The sequence below is a fragment of the Sceloporus undulatus genome, chromosome 2, assembly GCF_019175285.1.
Source record: "Sceloporus undulatus isolate JIND9_A2432 ecotype Alabama chromosome 2, SceUnd_v1.1, whole genome shotgun sequence".
Classification (NCBI taxonomy): Eukaryota; Metazoa; Chordata; class Lepidosauria; order Squamata; family Phrynosomatidae; genus Sceloporus; species Sceloporus undulatus.
The window spans coordinates 218420928-218441300 of record NC_056523.1 but is presented as its reverse complement, the minus strand read 5'-3'; the positions used below and the strand labels follow the sequence as shown (position 1 = coordinate 218441300).

Genomic DNA, 20373 nt, shown 5'->3' with positions numbered 1-20373 from the left:
TTCTCTGGAAGAACCAGATCTGCTCATTTTTTTGAATGGGAAGTGTAGTGAGATAAAACAGGAAGATGGCAGCTAGAGTATGGCTGGAGATCAATTGGGCAGAAGATGGGTTAGAGTCCACTTGAAGACACTAGACCAGTGATGGAGAACCTTTTAGAGACCGAGTGCCCAAACTCAGTGGTGTTCCTGCACCAGGTCTCACCTGGTGCCAGGGAGGGAACTTCTGCAAGCGGGACCCCCAGGGGAAAAACCCAAGGTACATTCTCTCAGCCTCAGGCTAGTAATAGCAAACCCCACTCTGATGAAACCTGCTAAGAAAATTCCATGATAGTTTTACTTTAGGGTTGCCATACGTCACAAATGACCTGAAGATACCATACACACAAGTCAGAGGATGGCAATGGAAATCCCCCTCTGATGAAGCTTGCCCCATGATAGTTTCGCTTTAAGGTCACCAGGAACCGGTGCTCAGAAGGGAGGAAGGGTGCTCTGGGCCCATAAACTGGAAATGACTTGGAGGAACACAATAACAACAACAACAAGAAGCATAAGAAAGCACAGAAGGCACAGCACAATAACAAAAACAAAGAGAGGCAGCAGTTTGAGCATGTGACTCTGCAGACCAGGGCTTGAATCCCAGCTCAGCCATGAAACCCACTGGGACACATTGAGCAAGTCACACTCTCTCAGCCTCAGAGGAAGGCAATGGCAAAACTCCTCTGAAGAAATCTTGCCAAGAAAACCCCATGGATGGCCTCATTACACCTCACAAAACTACAATTCCCAGAATCCCATAGCATGCAAGAAGGGCTATGTGCCACCCCTCCTTGTCACAGTGCAGTTTTCTATGGGAGAACCGGGCTGTGGCAAGGAGCCAGGCTGGTTCTCCGGAGGCAAACCAAACCATGACATAGAACCGGGCCAAGCACACAGGCCCTGCCCTCCACCCCTACTTACTGTGGCTGCCAGACAGCTTTGCATACCAGAGGGCATGCATGCCACAGATTCGCCACCGTGGCACTAGGCTGTAGCAGTGATGGTAGCAAACAATGATAATGTCTTTGCTGCTATCATGTTTGCATATAACAGACCTGCAGTGCTTTCCCATAGTTTCTGAGACCTTCTTGGTACAAGAGGATGCTGGAGAAGTCAATGGCCTATTGTGAAAAATTGTATGCATACGCCTCCATCCTCACAAAATCTACTTTGATTTAGATTCCAAACAATGGCCTGTTACAGGCTGCCAAAATAAAGCTGCTTCGGGTCTCTTTGGCAGTATGCTGTTTAAATGATGCATGGGTCCTAAGAATCCAAAAGCTGCACCAAAGCTGCACTCCAGTGCTTAAGAATGGAGTGTGGCTTTGGGGCGACCTCCGGACTCTTAGGACCCATGCATCATTTAAATAACATACCTCCAGAGACCTGAAGCAGCTTTATTTTGGCAGTCTGTAACAGGCCTATGTTAGGATTATGGGATTCTTCTCAGCCTCCAGATCCTGAGGATTTGTATAGTGTGTACAGAGAGATGAGTGCTATCACCTGTTACTTTGAGCTTTGTGCCCTACATGGCTATCAAAACTGATGATGTGATGAACATCCCCCACCTCTCTCTCTCTGTGGTTAAACCCTCTTGAAAAAAGCCAAGAATAAGAGATTTACTGGTGGTAACTTTCCCTGCGAGCTAGTGTGGTATAGTGGTATGAGTGCTGGACTGAGACTCTGGAGAATAGGGTTTGATTTTCATCTCAACTATGAAACCCACTGGATGACCTTGGGTTAGTTGTATGCTCTGAGGCTCAGGGGAAGGCACTGGCAAACCTCCTTTGAACAAATCTTGCCAAGAAAACCTGTTACAGGTTTTCCTTTCAGTCACCATAAATCAAAAATGACTTGAAGGCTCACAACAGCAACAAAATACAGGTTGTTGTTGTTATTATTATTTACTTATATCTTGCCTTTCTCCCAATACAGGGACTCAATATAGGGACTTTGGATGAGGTTTCCCATCCAACATGTTTGGAACCTTAAATCTTTTGGATTTTGAAATACTTTCATATACATAAGGAGGTATCTTGGAGATGGGACCCAAGTCTAAACATGATATTCATTTATATTTCATATACACCTTATAGACTTAGCCTTTAGGTAAATTAATACACAGTATTGTAAAGTAATTTTGTGCCTGAAACAACATTTCTGTACACTGAACTATCAGAAAGCAAAAGTGTCACTATCTCAGTCACAGATGCAGCACAGCATTTTGGATTTCAGGTTTTGGAATTCCAGATAAAAGAGACTCAACCTGTATGAAACATTTTATTGTTTAATTCTAGAACAAAGTATTCCACAATTCTTTTGTTTTCCAGCATTTCACACACACAAAAAGTTCTTGATAAAAACCCAACATTCCCCCCAATTTCCCCCCCCCACTTTTTTTTTCAAACCTGTATATCTGTACTCACTTTATGGGTCTGCTGGAGAAGTATTTCTTGATTTGCTCCCAGGTAATACAACACACTCCTTTTGGATTGATTTCCACCCTTTGTTGTTTTGAGAAATGTCTTTACAACAGACTGTTTTCATTTAGCCTTATAAACTGTGCTATGGGCTTCATAATTATTCATTATCCTGTTGGTTTTAATGCTTTAATGTGGTCTGCTATACACATCATTGATTGTTTTTGTAGAAATCTAACAAATAAATATAAAATAATAATAAAAAATAAACAGGTAGGCTCATATTTTCCCTATCATATTTAGTTAAGAATTTTTTCATCAGGTTTTATCAGCCAGGTCAACTGCAGAAAGACAACACTTTCTACAGAGCTGATAAAAAACCCTAGTCCTAATCTCAAATCACTGTCTATAGGTAAGAGTTTGGGTTCCCAGATCAGCTGTTGTGGAAAGGCAGATACTTTTTCTGAGCTGAGTGGGAGAAATGTTTTTGCGAAGAAGGTTAAGGGCTCTGTAAAAGAGTTGGCAAGGTGGACAAGGTCCTCCTTATAGACTAGTTATTAAACTCTGATATAGAGGTCACATATAGGGAAATGCCTCTGAGGCACGCTGGATACCTTTCGAGCAGCGAGACTAAAGAAGTGAGGCAAGAAGAGCTAAACCATGAACTGTTTTGCGTAGATACAAACTTTGATAATGTTCATTACAAACAATGGTTTGAAGTGGCAATTCCACTTCAAAGGACAGTTTGGCATTCTGATCTGCTGACTTTCTATCATGTTATATTTGGGCAAAGTCAGAAAAATAGATATATGCAACAAGTAAACATTTTGTATTATGGGGAAAAAGTGGCTCCCAGGTATAAAATGATGAAAGACTACAAGAGTACATACACTTCATTCTCACAATATCTAAAGAAGGTTTTCCTCATAGAAGATACTGTCCCCACACAGAAAGTTCCCCACATAGAAAGTACATCCACATAGGAAGAAAATAGATGAATTTACTTCAATGAAAAAACCCTGCATATTGGTTTATTAAACTGTTCAAAAGCATGCAAAACCATAATCACAAAGCAAGGGTGTTGGGAGGAATTAGCTGATTCAAATAGTTCATAACATTTAATTACGTTTCATTTATTTATTCTGTTAAAAAGCAATAATGTTATGTTGTCTGTCTTTGTGGAAGACACGTATATAATCCCTTAAAAGAATATTTGTATTGAGACAAATCAGACAGCCAGACACCACTGACAGAACCTAAATCGTTACAACAACTTGCTAGTAATTAAAAGCTTCAAGCAATTATTTAACATTATGGGAAGCAAAACAAGTTACCTTGGCTAATTGTATGTGAAAAAGGTATGGAAATAACATGTTTAACAGAACATTCCTATGCTTGTCTGTTGTGTATGTTGTGCGCCTTCAAGCTGTTTCTGACTTATGGCAATCCTAAGGTGAACCTATCATGGGTTTTTCTTGGCAAGATTTGTTCAGAGGTGCTTTGCCATTGCCTTCCCCTGAAGGCTGAGAATATGTGATTTGTCCAAGGTGGGTCTCATGACTGAGTGAAAATTGAATTCTGGTCTCCAGAGTCACAGTCCAATGCTCAAACCACTGTGGCATGCTGGCTCGCTACTTCAAATTAATTACCATTGTGTCCAATATGATTTATTCCCATGTTAATGACTATACTGGGAATGAGGTTCAAATTACATACAGAGACTAAAGTCTTACAAAAGGAACCTATTTGGTTTTTTTGGTCTTTTTTTTACTAAAGAATTATGTTCATTAAATTTGGGATAATCACTTTTTATAAAACCTTTGATAGTTCTGGTATACTTTTTCTGGATAAAAACTGGATAAAAACGTAACTCTTATGCTATAAAACATTTATTTTCAGAGTGCTTCAAAGTTCAGCCTGCTGTGTTTCTGCATGAGTCACTAGTCTAAAAGTTTCTTGTAACTGACAATTTTGGACTTTGAAAGTATTTTGGAATTCCGGATAAGAGACTCAACCTGTGTATACTTCTCCACTGAATCACACAAATGGTCACAGCTACCAATATATTTACTGCATTTTTCTCCCATTTATTAACATTCTTTCCAAGAGCTCTTGCGGATGTTTCAGAGCCAAATCCAGTGGCAGCTGGTGTCTCACTGGGGGTGATGAATTTACTCCAGATTTCAAGCCTGACCTTAAAGGAGTTCTCCAAGGTGCTGAACTCTATTCCTAAATGGGAAATCCTTTAAAGCTAGCCAAAACGTGGAATGGAGCGCCACCAGCAACCAGTGGCCTAATCCTGCTTTTGGATTTCTTCATATAAGCATACAAAAAATAGGTCATTGCCCTTTCTAGATCGGTATTGTCTACTTTCTAACAGATGCAAGGGTCTGACCCTGAGACTTCGCTGTACAAATCAAGAGCTTCATCACAGAGTAATAGCCCCTTTGGATGGAGTAGCCAAATTGCCTTAAATGAATGCTTGCTTCCAAGTTGTTTTTGAGACAAAATTGTTTATTCTAATCGACTGTGTTCCCCATCTTCATGTACAGATGTGAGAGCTGGACCCTGAAGAAATGCAGACAGAGGGAAAAAGAACTTATTTGAGATGTGGTCCTGGAGAAGAGTGCTGAGGATGCCGTGGACAGCCAAAAAGACAAACAAATGGGTCCTTGAACAGATCCAGCCTGAAATCTCCTTAGAATCCAAGATGATCAAACTAAGGCTGTTGTATTTGACCACACAATGAGAAGGCACAGATCACTAGAAAAGACAATAATGATAAGAAAGGTGGAGGGTATTAGAAACAGAGGAAGGCCACATGCCAGATGGATGGATGCAATCAGGGAGGTCATGGATATGAATTTGGAGGACCTAAGCAGAGTAGTGGAGGATAGGGAATCTTGGAGATGTCTCATCTACAGGGTTGCCATGAGCTGGGGTCCACTCGAAGGCAATTAACAACAGCAATTAACAAGAACAAGACCAATCCATTTTACATAAAATGATTATACCCACCCCATGTGGCTTTGTCCTTACGTCACATTTACTAAGCTGGAGAGGAAGCAGCTGATGCAGTACTAGGAAGTCAGGCAAAAATATAGCCCTGCCTACACTCTAAAGACAAGGGCTATGGCTCAAGTGGATGCTGTCCAGGAATGCCACGCAACTCCCACTGCCTATGTCACTCCTGGGAGCCCATGGGTTTTTTTTATTAAAACTGTAAGAATCATGGACTGTAAAAATACATTTACTAGTTTCCCACATACCCTTCAAAATAAGTTTATGTAGCTGCAAGGCCAAGGGATTTCACATATTTTGTAATTCACAATTCCAGAATACATTTTTTCAGCAGCACATGAATTTGCCCTCCAGCGGAAGGCATTTTGCTATTGAAAAAAAAATTATATTAAATATTCAGATTGCTGTTTCAGTGTCAAAAAGACAAGTAAGCCACTGTTTCAGTTTTTCAGATACCACCTCCAAGCGAAATATATATATATATATATTGCACATAATCATCACACCTGTGTGGGAAGCAGCAGCAGCAAGTATTCATTGAATTTGGAAAATAATCCAAATGAATAACTTCAAAGAAGTTTAAACATGTTGATTCTATAGTTCATATTGTAATAATACATTAGAACAAGAAGTACATCAATTCAGTGGAGCAGCAATCTTTTTTAAAAAGCTGTTGCCATTGTGAATACAAACAAGTTATGAAAAAAATGGTTTCCCATAATGTATCTTATACCAGCGAATACATTCTGAAATGCTACTTAAAAGATGTAGGTTCTCCAGTGAGTATCAGCAGCACTGACTACCAGTGGAAGCTTTTTTCTCAGTGGGGAAAAACTGCTTTCATTGCTAGTCTCTTTCTCATGATTCTTGTTTTAATCATGAAACATTGTATTTTACCATTCAATAACATGAGGTTATCTTGGCATGATTTGTTGTCTTCCCTTGAGGCTGAAAGAGTGTGACTTGCCCAAGATCACTCAGTTGGCTTCTGTGGCTAAGTGTGAATATGAGGCCTAGTCTCCCAAAGTCCCAATACAAAATTCAATCCACTACAGCATGCTGGCTCTCTTGTGCATACACATCCTTTCCTTTCCTCTTATTGTAAAGCCAGGCCCAGCAGCCACCTGGGCAGATAAATCCCATCACATTCATGCATAGGAGCAGAAAAATGCAATATGTTTACTTAATTCCAGGAATTGGACAAGGTTGCAATAATGCAGTTTCCCTGCCTTTTCTTCCCACATAATTTCCCAAGTTTCCTGACAAAAGTAAAGCACTTCATCTCTTTGTGCAAAACTAGTGGCAGTCTCCTGTCCAAGTGCCAAATGAAAATGAAGAATCCTACTACTCTGAGCATGCACATCTTGACCATGATTACATCTGTAGCTGTTGTGCTGGCCACTGTGTTGTTGTTTTGTGCCTTCAAGTCATTTCAAACTTATGATGACCCTAAGGACATCTTATCAAGGGTTTTTCTAGGGCTCAGTATGTGTGACTCACCCAATGTCACTCAGTGGGTTTTCATGGCTGAGCAGAGATCAGAACCCTGGTCTCCAGGGTCCTAGTCCAATGCTCAGGGTCCTAGTGCACTACGTCATGCTGGCTCTTAATTGTTCTGGTTACTGTCTGTGATGAAACCACTTCACAGTGAATCAAAGAGGGATCTCGTCAATCTTGTCCTTTCCCAAGAAGTAAAGAGATATAAGCTATTTACATGAAGCCGCTGGGAGAGATCATCCGGAGGTATGGAGCACGGTGTTATCAGTACGCTGATGACACCCAGATCTATCTCTCCATGTCTCCGGCTGATGCAGTGACTAAGGAGTGCATCTCTCCCCTGAATGCCTGTCTGTAGTCAGTAATTGGCTGGATGAGGGAAAACAAACTCAAGCTGAATCCAGAGAAAACAGAGGTACCCGTGATAGGTGCCCCTGACCTAGACGGGGAAATTTGCCACCCAGTTCTGGAAGGGGTTACGCTCCCCCTAAAGGACAAAGTTCGCAGTTTGGGAGTACTCCTGGACTCATCGTTACAGTTATCATCTCAAGTTGATGCGATGGCCAGGAGTGCTTGGTACCAGCTTCGGCTGATACGCCAACTGCGTCCCTGTCTGGACTGGAGGGACCTTGAAACAGTAGTACATGCACTGGTAACCTCTTGCTTGGACTTCTGTAATGCACTCTATATGGGGCTACCCCTTTGTACCAAGTTCGGAAGTTTCAACTGGTTCAAAATGTTGCAGCCAGATCGGTCGCGGAAACTTCTAGAACCGACCATATAACACCTGTACTAAAATCTTTACACTGGCTGCCAATTAGCTTCCGGGCGCAATACAAAGTGTTGGTCATTACCTATAAATCCCTACATGGCTTAGGCCCGAGTTACTTGAAGGAGCGTCTCTCCCTACATAATCCGCCCCGCACCCTCAGAACAACAGGAAAATATGTCCTTGAATGGCCAAAGTAAGATTGGCAGTGACACACCAAAGAGCTTATTCTACAATGGCTCCAACTCATTGGAACGCGCTTCCAGAAGAGATTCGTCTGAGCTTGACAATGGAGACCTTCAAGAAGGCATTAAAAACTTATCTCTTCCGGAAAACATACCCTCGTGATTTGTAGAACTTGGTCCCTAATGGATGAAGTTTCTTATCCAATGCCTGACAGTCGTTATATATGTTTTTTAAATTTTTGATTGTATTTCTGGAATTGTATGGATTGTTTGATAATTGTACTATGACTTGGATCATAGAATTTTAATGATGTAAACCGCTTTGATCGGAAGGAAAGGCGGTATATAAATAAAAGTGTTATTATTTATTATTATTATTATATTTAAGTCACTTTAATATGAAAATGGCTTTAAGAAAAATTAACAAGTCACATAATAATCCCAACATGTACTGAAAACAGAATGGCCATAGAAAGCATGTCTTATTAGCATTATTTCGAAGTAAGTAGGATTTATTCTAATCTAAAATCTTATTTAATTCAACTTCAAGTAAAGAGCACCATGGGGCTAATTATGTATGATACAATTTTTTTCCTTCATACTAAACAGGTAAGTATAAAGTAGTTTTTGTCTGCCTCAACTAAACAAATAAGTGGGTCAATTCAGGCACCATACACATCATGGTTAAAGAACCATTTCTTTACCTATGGTCAGTGTGATGTAGGAACATGGGAAAATCTCACTAAGTTGCATGTTCTTGTTCTGTCACATTATTTTAACATCTGTTTCAATTTTTTGTATTTAGTAGAACATAACAACATACTTCCAACCCTCCCCCCAACACTTTCTACAGTTTGTGTAAAATGTCTCAATGTAAAGGTAGTGATTTTTCCCTTGGTGAAAGAAAGCTGAATAACAAGTACAGAAGGACTCGATCAAAAAGATGCAAGCAGCCTGTCCACTGAAGCTGGTCTTTATAAAATTCATTGTAGGAAGGTTAACCAATTAGTACATTTTACACATTTTTTGCAAAAACTGTTCTTGTGAATGTGAAAAAATCCCTTGAGGCCAAGACTCTCTTGAAGGCAAGGAGAAAGTGTCCATGGTTTTTTGTTACTGCACACGAGACAAACAAGGATTTACTTCTCTTCTATGATGGCTAACACCTTCCAAATAAATAAATAAATAAATAGAACAAAATTACAAATAACCACTGGAATGTGTTAACTTTTTAGGAACACCATTCCCAGTGTCTTTACTTTTTAGAAGGAATGTGTCAACTGTAAGACTTTATGGTATTTTCCATTCTAGTGAGTAACACTTTAACAGGTTCCCCTAAAATGAAGCTGGTGTGTGTGTGTGTGTAATCTAGGAGATTATTATTTTTTAAAACAGTAATAAAAATGTAACAGACATTAACCTATCAGGAATGAATAATATTAACAAGTTGCTCTTTCAGTAATAAACAGTATTAATGATCCTTTCCTCTTCCTTTAAAATGAACAAGTAAGAAATTACTTTTAAAAATGTTCTAAGCTTTGGAATATCCCACCCCATGGAGAGTCAGACACCTGTTCACTATTCAGTATATATTGAATGTAACAGAACTGCTAATTAGGATTTTCAATTAAGTTAAAAACCAATAGAAAGTATTAACACAGAGAGATAAAATAAAGTTGATATATATTGCTCATTAGCTTCACAGCTGCAGTTTCACATAGGATAAAAAGTACATTATGGTATGCAGAAGAGCAATTTGTAACACACAGTTTTCTCCCCAACAACTGCATCCTAAATTAAATATAACATCAAAATACAATCCCCTGCCAGAAGGCTGTTTAGGGAGCCCATTTTTTCTTTTTCTTGCAACAGCAAACGTCTCGTTGCACTTGTGCCAGGAATTCAATTAGCGATAAGGAATCATTCCAGCATCCGGTTACACAGTTATGACTAATCATAGCATTCATTTTCAGTGAAAGGAAATGGAGTAACATTTTCCCTGAAGGCTTTATCCACAGAATGGCAGCATACCCTCGGGAACAATGGCACCCACAGCCTTTGTCCCTCATTCTGCACCCAAGCAGAGTAGAGTAGCTGGTATGAGAAGACTGTTCATTTCTTGTGTCTGTTCCATTGGTTTCTGGAATTTATGTCATTATGTTTTTCTTTTGTTTGTAGGCAAAGCAAAGACTGTGTAATTCAAAAGCACTGAGTGGCTTCAAGTGGTTCAAATCCTGTCCTGTGGCAGAGGGATATGGTGCAGAAGGCAGGAAGCCTCAGAGCCTGGAAAAGTTACTTTGGAGGATTACAACTCCTTGAATCCCTCAGCCAGTCACCATTGGTTATGTCAGCTTGGGAATTCAACAAGTTGTGTGTGTGCGGCAGGGGGAGAGTAACCTTCCAAGCCCTTATCCAGAGGCAGCTGTGTTGTCCCTATAGTAAATCTAATAACACCAAAAATCCATTGAACAGTGATACTTTTGTTTTTTGTGGGTTTTTCAGGCTATTTGGGCCATGTTCCAAAAAAGTTTCTTCCTGACGTTTTGCCAGCATCTGTGGCTGGCATCTTCAGATAATGTTTTGAAGCATTCTGGAACATGACCACATAGCCCGAAAAACCCACAAAAAACTATGGATGCCGGCCATGAAAGCCTTCGACTTTACAGTGATACCTTTATTGGACTAACCAAAATGCACAATATACATGTTGCAAACTTCCAAGCGCTGGAAAATTTCCCCAGATTACTGCCATGACCTCCCACTATCCAGCATCCTTTGTTCACTGTTTTGCTATAGCAGTCAAAGAAGAGATGTATTAGGCTGAAGTCTTTTGTCTCTTCCAGTACTGAGTGACCGAGGCTGCTGTCACATTGCAGAATTAATGCAGTTTGACCCAACTTTAACTTCTATGGCTCCATACTGTGGAATCCTGGGATCTGTAGTTTGTTGTGGCACCAGAGCTCTCTGACAGAGAAAGCTAAATATGTCACAAAACTACACATCCAGGATTCTATAGCACTGAGCCATGGCAGTTAAAATGATGTCAAACAACATCCAAACTGTGAAAGGGTGACAGAAAAACTTCCCATTCCCTGCTCTTCTTGTTGCTGTGCGCCTTCAAGTTGTTTCCGACTTATCAAGACCCTAAGACAATGGGTCAAGGGGTTTTCTTGGCAAGATTTGTTCCAAAGAGAGGATGTTTGCCATTGCCTTCCCCTGAGGTTGAGAGAGTGTGACTTGCCCAAGGTCACCCAGGGGGTTTCATGGCCAAGTTGGGAACCGAATTCTGGTGTCCAGAGTTGTAATCCAAAATTCAAACCACTAAACCACATTGACTCTCGCCCTGCTCTTACTACACCAGAAAACATCATGAAAATATTAAAAGCCAAAGTAGCTTTTGCAACATGGCGGAACATGTTTGATAGAAACAAACTGCCTCTTTCCTGGGCTAATGCAAGGACTACTCCTGAGATTTCCTCTTGGGTGCTCTCCTCATTCAACTGACATAACAGGAGCCCTTCCTTTTAATCTTCATTTTCTGCCTCAGCTTCTTCAGCCAGAAGGCCTCTGGAGTGCACTTCAAGACACATTTGATAATGGCAGTTTGAACTGACCAGACCAATTACCACAAGAAATGTGGCTGGCTGTGTTTACAGCTATTAGAATACTTACTGAAATGGCTAATCAGAAAGCTCACCTGCCGACTTTAGCCTCTCGCATAGAGCTCTTACAGCTGGTATTAAACCAGCAAACTATCTGCCATGTCCATCTAGAGGCAAGATTGGCTCACATTCCGAAAGCAATATAGACCTCAGTTAAGAGAAAATCAAGACTCACCTTTCACAGAAGTTACATGTCACAAGAACATTTCACAAGAATTTAAAATAGAGACTACAAGGATGAATACAGAATGGAACTAGTATTTTTTTTTGGGGGGGAAACAGGATCTCCTGGATTCTGTGAAATATCCAATTCACAAAGAATCCCAGTTGTATGTAAATGCTGGCATCTCTTGTAAAAATATTAAATCGTGGGATTGTTCTGTCTCCAGAACTACTGCTCATACTGTTTCATTCCCACATCAGCATGTAGATTTGTGATCTTCTTTTCCCTAGCCTTTGAGGAACTGACATGTTCAGTTCAAGTGATAACCATGGCGTTACATGTAAGCACCATGTCACAATGGCGTATCACTATGTAACCTAGCTACCATTATTGTCTAAATGCCTGAAGTGGAGAGAAAGGCACTGCTGTGTGATTACTCTTCATATTGTTGATGGTTGGCAGGAGACCTACACAACTGGTGGACCACCAAACTGAAAGCAGCCCACTGGTTAAGTATTATAACCTGTCAGTTGCCTGACAATAATTCTGTTTTTGCATTCCCATATAGGAGACAATTCCAGCAACAACCACACAACTACAAAAACTCAGAGCAAGACTGTTTAGACAGGGTAAGCTTGGTTCTCTGTGCTCCCACTGAAATGTATGGGAAAATGGTAAATTAGCTGCAATATGAACATAAGAACTGACGTGCATGATCAGACTAAGGTCCAATTTCTCGAGCTTTCTCCTTCTGAATGCTGCCAGATAACTCTGGTAGGCTTACAAGGAAGATATGAGAGTAACCGGATACTTCATTCAGTTGGCCCTCTTTATCCATGGATTCTATATCCACGGATTCAACTATCCACGGCTTCTAAATATTTTAAATATATATACATGCCAAAGCAAGGTTTGAAAATATTTTAAAAATACATAAATTCCCAAAAGCAAACCTTGATTTTGCCACTATATATAATGGGATGCCATTTTACTATGCCATTGTATATAATGGGACTTGAGCATTCATGGATTTTGGTATCCATGGTGGGACCTGGAACCAAACCACAGTGGATACCAAGGACCCACTGTACTATTCATCTCAAATATGGACTCCCTTACAATAGGTTCTAATCTAGTGACTGTATGTGAGGATGGGGAATCTGCATGTGTTCCAGCCTCAGAGCCTTTTTCAGGCACAGAAAAAAACAGGAGTGGTATTTGCAGGAAGATGAAAGCCAGGGTTGATTAGGCCTGGTTTAAATATAGGGCTCCAGCCAGCACTAAACATCTCCTGCCTGCTTTTCTTGACACTGTACTCACATCCCCACTTTCAGCCAGGCCTAGTTAACAAACTGTGGGGTAGCTACCAAGGTCCACTCCCCCTCCCCTAGTAAGGGCCACTGGAACTGACACCGACACCTGTAAAACTGCCCATCCACTCACCTGGTTGTAGACTTCATTGGTGATAAGAGTGCAGTGTGGCAATGTTGCCTGCAATACTGAATTTCCCCTGATGCCTCAAGCATCTTATATAATAGTGCTGTTTTGTGCTTTCTTGGGAACTGTGAGAAAATGACCATGGCAGGCAATGTATAGCCACAGTTTTCAGGTTAACCCACAGTTCTGCTAAGGGCTTGGATCCTGAGCCATCCTTCTTCCAACAACTGATTTTAGAAACCCTCTGTGGACAACACACACATTCCATTGTCTAAAATGAGGGTACAGCTGCCCCTCTGCTTTGAGCTGGCCCTGATAATTTCCACTACCTTCAGAGCCATATGGTGGTACCACTTAGTTAAGAGCTATAGAAGTTTAGTCACAACTGTTTATGCTAGAAGCCACTAAAATTGTTTTGCCACATTCCAAAAATACTTCTAAGATCTTTCCCAAGAAACAAAACCAGAGTTGCCAAGACTCGCTCTGGAGGGCCTCACCTGCTAAGGCTGGAAGGGTGACCTTGTTCCACTCCCACGGCTGGTCGTATTCATCCGCAGGCCTGTCGTCGTCCTGTGGCAACTTGCTTTCTCGCAAGCGCTGACTCACTATACTTTCTGAATCTGACTCCACACCATTGCCTTCAGGCTCGTAAGGCGTGTCGTATAGCTGAATGTCTTTCTGCTGGGGCTTCACACTGTCTTGCCTCTGGAATTCTGTCAGAAGGGGGAAAAAACACAAATGGGTTGATACGTCCATTTAGAGCAGCCTGCAAAGACCATGGTGGGTGGGATAGTCCTACATTGTATACTTAATGCAGGATAAATATGAACATTAAAATAACAGCAGCAATACTATGAAAATCATAGGCTTCTGAAAGTTTCCAAGTGTAACTTCCATGTCTAGCAGAAAATAAGGGAAAAGAAGTGGTTTAATACCTTCAATAACAGTGTAGCAGATAGGTAAAAGTTGGAAATGACTTGAAGGCACGCACACAACAACAACAAGAAGAAGAAGAAGCATCTTTTAAAAAAACAACAAGTACCTACAACATTGCCCCTATCCCACTACTCTTACTGGCCATATGACTAATGACCCCACCAAATACCAGTTAATGAATTGCTGTTATCCTGTGTCTTCAAGTTGTTTCCGATTATCATAGAATGTTCTTGGTAAGATTTGTTCAGAGGGGGTTTGCCCTTGCTTTTCTATGAGGCTGAGAGAGTATGTCATTCTGTGGGTTTCCCTGGCTGAGCAGGGTTTTGAAACCTGGCTTCTAGAGCTGTAGTCCAACTCTCAAGCCCACTCACCACACTGGCTGTGAATAAGAACAGACACGGAATGCTACAATAATTAAAATAATTCTTTGGAGAAAGTCTTGCAACCCACCAAACCTAAAAGAACTCACTAATCATGCATCATATTGTTGGTCAGGTGCAACCTCCCTGTTTTGTCATTAAAAATAGCAGGCTTAGAGAACTCCTGTTGAGACATCAAACCCGGTTGGTAGAGTGTGCTTGGTACAATGCATTAAACGTTCTTTAAGTCTTAAGACTATTTGCTTAAAAGAAGAGTATGGGGTGAGGGGCTTTTCCTACAAGTCTATATCATGTGAAAGCTGGCATCTGGTGCAGAGATTTAATAGCCAACTCCTGAAGAGTGTCCATCTCTTGTTATCATAAAACCCCATCTGCAAACGAATGATTCACTCTATCATCTTGTTACTCCACATTCCTAACATTCAAAAATGAAAAGCAGTGGTGTGTGTGTGTGTGTGTGTGTGTGTGTGTGTGTGAGAGAGAGAGAGAGAGAGAGAGAGAGAGAATGTATGAATGAATATGGGTTCAGCAAAACAAAAGTGTCAAAGTTAACAGTTAATGTTGCTGCTACTTTGAAAACCAGACCATTAGCATTAATGGAAATGCATTAGTAACATGTTAAAGGTGAAGGTAAAGATTTCCCCATCACATGAGTGTCTAGTCGTAATCGACTGTAGGGGGTGGTGCCCATCTCTGTTACAAAGCCAAAGAGCTAATGTTGTCTGAAGATGACTCCAGTGGTCATATGGCCAGCATGACTGCAACGAATGTTATTACCTTCCCAACAAAATGTACCTTTTTATCTACTTGCACTTTCACATGCTTTCAAACTGCTAGGTTGGCAGAAGCTGGGACTAGTGATGGGAACTCACTTTATCACATGGCACTTGGACCTCAAACTGCAAACCTTGAGACATTACGATAGCCAGAATTGGCATCTTAACCATTAAGCCACTGAATCCCTTGTAACATGTTACTTGTAACCATGTTACTTTTCATTAAAAAAAAATTATAAAAATGACCAAATCTCCCCAAATCACACTCAAATACAGAATTAAACCAACACAAAACATTTATTATCATCCAACTTAAACAACTAAAATACAGATTTTAAAAATAGTTTGAAACTACATGTAACAATAATTCCCTTGTAATTAATTCATTTTGTTGAATAGTGGAAACATTGAAAGTAGGCTGATTGTGTACTTCAGATTCCTACAGAGTTGCATCAACCTGTCAGTTCTTTGGATGACTGCAGACCTGTTGCATCAAATTGCATCAAACTGTCAGTTGTTTTGGTGCTTTCGGGCCTGTTGCCTTCGAAATCCTTAATAATCAAGATTTGCCAACAACCTGTTTTTAAGTCATGCTTTTTAAAATAGGTTATTGCTGAATTCATACAAGAAAACAACCTTAGCTTTTTGACAAGTGGCCTTCTTGACAACATGCCTTTTAGTGAGCAATGGAATGTGCCTAGGAAGACACTAACTGTACCCTTTTTTCTGTTTTCTTCCAAGTAGACGTCAGGCTGGAGGGGCCAAACACCTCATCCTAGTTAAAGCAAATTCCATCCAAACTTCTTCTTTCTGCTTTGTGGCCAATCTTACCTTAACCATGGTACGTCCACTTAGGTGTGAGGCTTAAACACAATTAAAGATAAAGAGAAACCTTGTGGTGAATCATGCCAAGAAAAACCCGTGATAGGTTCCGCTATAAGTTGGAAACGACTTGAAGGCACAAATCAACAATAACAACAATCATGCAGCCTTCCAGATGTTGCTGGACTGCAAGTCCCAGCAATCCTAATCACCATAGCCAGTGGTGAGGAATGCTGGGAATTGCAGCCCCACAACTTGTGCAGGACTGGAAGAGTCCCATCCCTGGTCTAGAAGCACAAATACTGAAAAACCTTTTAACTGGATCTGCGTTTCAATTTTATTCTATAATAGTAAAGGGAAAAGGTTTCCCCTGAAAGCGAAGTCAAAACACACTTCTCCTTTCATAAACTGCACCACAAGCACAGTGCTAACATGATGGACTTTGACAGCTCTGCCTGGACCAGAATACCTAAGTATCAGCCATACATAAGAGGCAGAACTGGGGCACTTTTCCTTATGAAAGCTGTAATTGCTACTACTGCTCTAAGCTTTCAAATGCACCTTGGAATGGCCAAGAATTGTAACATGTGTTAGCTCTATTTACTTGGGAGTCTGGCTTTGGGGATTACAAGGCCACAGGGAGTATTCATTCAGAGAGAGGCAAGCGCAATCAAGAGAGTGTTTGAACAAAAAGCTTCCCCCAGACTATTTGAAGCTCTCTTTGAAGATTGCATTATAATGCCATGGATTTGAGATTATTAATATTATCCTTTGATCTCTTAATTCAGATGAAGAAAATGCTTTTTTGCGTGTAGAATCATGCTTATTATGATAATCTAAGTTCAGAAATTCAAATTTTCCAATGTCAAATAAAATGTGATTAACAGGGAAGGGTCACTCAAAAAGGAAACAGAAAAACCTACAACAGCATTTTTATCACATTTAGGCTACCTCTCTGTATCCAATTACCCGTAAGCAACAGAATCACTGAAGTCAATAGGAGTTACACCTGAGCAGAAATGTCTATTATTCTACTGTTCATATCATTTTAATGCTCATTACTATTGCCATCTTTTCTTCAAGGAGCTTACAGCAATATTCTCTGGTGATTTCTGTCTTATTTTAGAACATCAGGGCATCAAGAAGATACAACTTGCTCAAGGTGAGCCAAAATTGCGTGGAGGAGTAGGGACGGAACAAGCATTCTCTACTGGTTGTAGGATTAGATAATCTAGAAATAGGTCTTGCAAACTCCTGAAGTCAAATGTTTGAAGCCATAATCTGGCACTGGTGTACCTCTGTGACAACTATGCAGGCAAGCAAGTGTTCAGCTAAGGGGTGAGTATGTGGAAAGCTTTCACCGCTTACTAATGTAGGTGTAATTAATGCAGACATACTTTGACACTAATCACAGTAAGGTTAGCTTACTTTAAGGGAACATGTGCTTTTATACAAGAAAAACAGGGAAAGTATTGAAAACAGATGCCTGGACTGGGCATAATGCTAAACCACAGCTTAATTTTACATGAAGATGTACAGACAGCCTTGAACAAGAATGCTCTTCCTTTCCATCTTTTCCTCCCTGAAAGCTGTTGCTTTTGTCTAAGTGAGCTACAGTTCTCCATTATGTCCAACCCAGAGAACTCTGGTTCACATAAACATCAGTGATAGCATTGAAAATTGCTCTTTTTTTCTTTTTAGAATTATACTTCACCAGAGTTTTCTTAGTTCTATCTTAAAAGAAGTGAGCATTTTTAATCTTCTCTGGCATTCCTAGGATCTAGGTTCACCCCTTAGTTTCTCCAGAAGTAACAAATAAGGGAAAAGAGGCTGGATTGTAATCCTTCAGGAATGCTTTGGCTGTGGATTCCAGCCCTGCAAGGTGTTGGATTAGATGACCCCCTTATGGTCACTCCCAACTCTACGCTTCTATGGTTCTGTGATTCTCTTAAATGGTTGCCACTGGGGCAATGTTGTAGCCCCCAGCAGCAGCAATTCTACAGAATACTATCTTTGCAATATTCAAGCTTTCTTCTCAAATTATGTCTTCCCCATGAAAATTTCTGATATTTTGCAAGGAAAAAACAATCCCTCTTCCCTCACTAAAGATCAGCTCTTCAGAGATGTGTGCACAAAAGACCCCCAGTCTCTGTGATGATAATGCAGGCACGCACACATTGGTCTCAGGAGTGAGCATGTGAGAAACTTTACACGCCTCAGTGATATAGGGTAATTAAATAGAGACATACATTAACCAGCCAACTAATCAACTGTGCCATGACAAATCTGGCCTGATTCAACCCTGTGACAGATTCCAAAGAGTACTGACCCCAATAGATCAGTGATAAGTAAGACAAATGGATTTCCACATTTTGCCCACAGAATCAAAGCTGTGACCACATTTCTACTTGCTCTCTTATTGTGGTCATTCAGTCACTTTCTGTTTTGTTTGTTTTAAAAAACCCTTGTGAATTGAACTTTTGTTTAACTTGAACTGACAGTGCAGACAGCATGCTGGAAATTAAGCTTTCGTGTAACAGAAGTTTCAGAACAGCCAGCCAATGAAATGAATTTCTAGCTAAAGCACAACTACCATAGCTCCTCTCTGTGCCAAAGTTGGATGTTATTGTTTATCAGTCTCTGAATGGCTAACATAGATTGCCTGTTATGGAGTATGAAAAGATATGCATCAACAGCTGGAATCCTGAACTGAACATTTGAAAGTATCATTGTTATAATAAGTTATTAGCAAGGTGCCCAACATTACTCTGTGTGTGTGTGTGTGTGTGTGTGTGTGTGTGTGTGTGTGTGTGGAGGAGGGAAGAGAGAATGAAAAAGATTACTCACTGAAGAACAGTGTACCCCCATGAGGGATGCATTGCTTGTTCACCCACCTGAGTGCCAGCTATTTATAGGTTCTCCCAGATAAGCAGTGCCATGTACACACCTAAAACATTATTTCCTGGTAGAAGAGGCCCTGTCTGCAAATAATGGGACAAATAAAATCCCTTCCTCCATCCTCGCAGAGGGCAGTCCAGACGATGCAAGGCATGCCATATATACTTGGCTATAAGCTGACCTCATGTATAAATCAAGGGTAGGTTTTGGGGCCAAAATTATGGATTTTGATATGACCTGTGGATATGTCAAGGATAAAACTTAGGGGTAGGTAACAGGATGTAAAGGATGAAGCAAAGGAAAAAAATGCCCACGAACTTCCAGAATTCCACCAGGCATAACTGTTTGTACTCACACTAAAAGCTGGGTGGATGAGAGAGTAGAGGGGGTTCAGTGGTTCCAGAACAGTTTGCACTTTTGCCTTTCACCAGGGGATTAAAAAAAAGATTTAAAGTACATTACTTACAACAACACATAGATAAGTTGACTCAGGTTTTTTGAGTCATTTTTTAAACTAAAATTTCTAGAGTTATACATGAGTATATACAGTAATCTCCAGTTCTGGTGCAAACAGTCTAGATGATGTCTAGCCACTTCAGCATTGAACCCAGGGTATAACGACCTTAAACTGTTTTTAAAAAGTCATGGAAGATCCAGAGCTTTCTGCTGCAACACCGGGTGGCTGTTTGCATATGCATTGCCTTTGTTTTCTGGTGTGGCTGGCACAGCAGCAAGTCACTCGTGCTAAGGTCAGAACGAGGTGCCCAGCCATGTGACCAGCACTGGGTTCCTCATTCTGATCTTAGTGGAATGACTTGCTGTCTTGGCAGCAGTACCAGGTGACATAGTGGGATGCATATATTAACAGCTGCCTGATGTCACAATGAAGGGCCCCAGATAGCAGAAGGATATCAGAGCAGTTTTGGGGCCAGTGCCAACACCACCAGAAACTGGGTTAATTGGTGTCCCTGAGTGTGGGCAGCTCTGTTCTCACTGCACTGTTATCCCTAAATACAGACATTTTGTGCTGGGGGACTACCCTTTTCCATGTGAAAGAATAACAGCCATTTACAAATATGAGAAGAAGCGAGTGTTGGACTATGACTCTGGAGACTAGGGTTCGATTCCTATTTTGGCCATGAAACCCACTTTGGGTAAGTCACATGGTCTCAGTCTCAGGGGAAGGGAATAGCAAACCTTTTCTGAACAAATTTTGCCAGGAAAACCCCATGATAGATTTGCCTTATGGTTGCCATAAATTGGAAATGACTTGATGTCACACAACAAGAACAACAACAACAAGGAGACTACTGGAATTACAATTAAGCCAATAGCTCATATTGGCAGTTCCTAGTATTTGGAGTAAGTGGC

At 40.7% G+C, this 20373-nt stretch overlaps 1 protein-coding gene across 1 annotated transcript in view; it reads right to left on the bottom strand.

The window, feature by feature from the left end:
• The window catches only part of SHB (SH2 domain containing adaptor protein B), a 197788-nt gene that overhangs the window by 71294 nt on the left and 106121 nt on the right, over positions 1-20373 (bottom strand). Inside the window, exon 3 of the mRNA XM_042448509.1 lies at positions 13688-13903. Coding sequence (XP_042304443.1) covers positions 13688-13903 — 216 coding nt within the window. The remainder of the gene's footprint in view (positions 1-13687; positions 13904-20373) is intronic.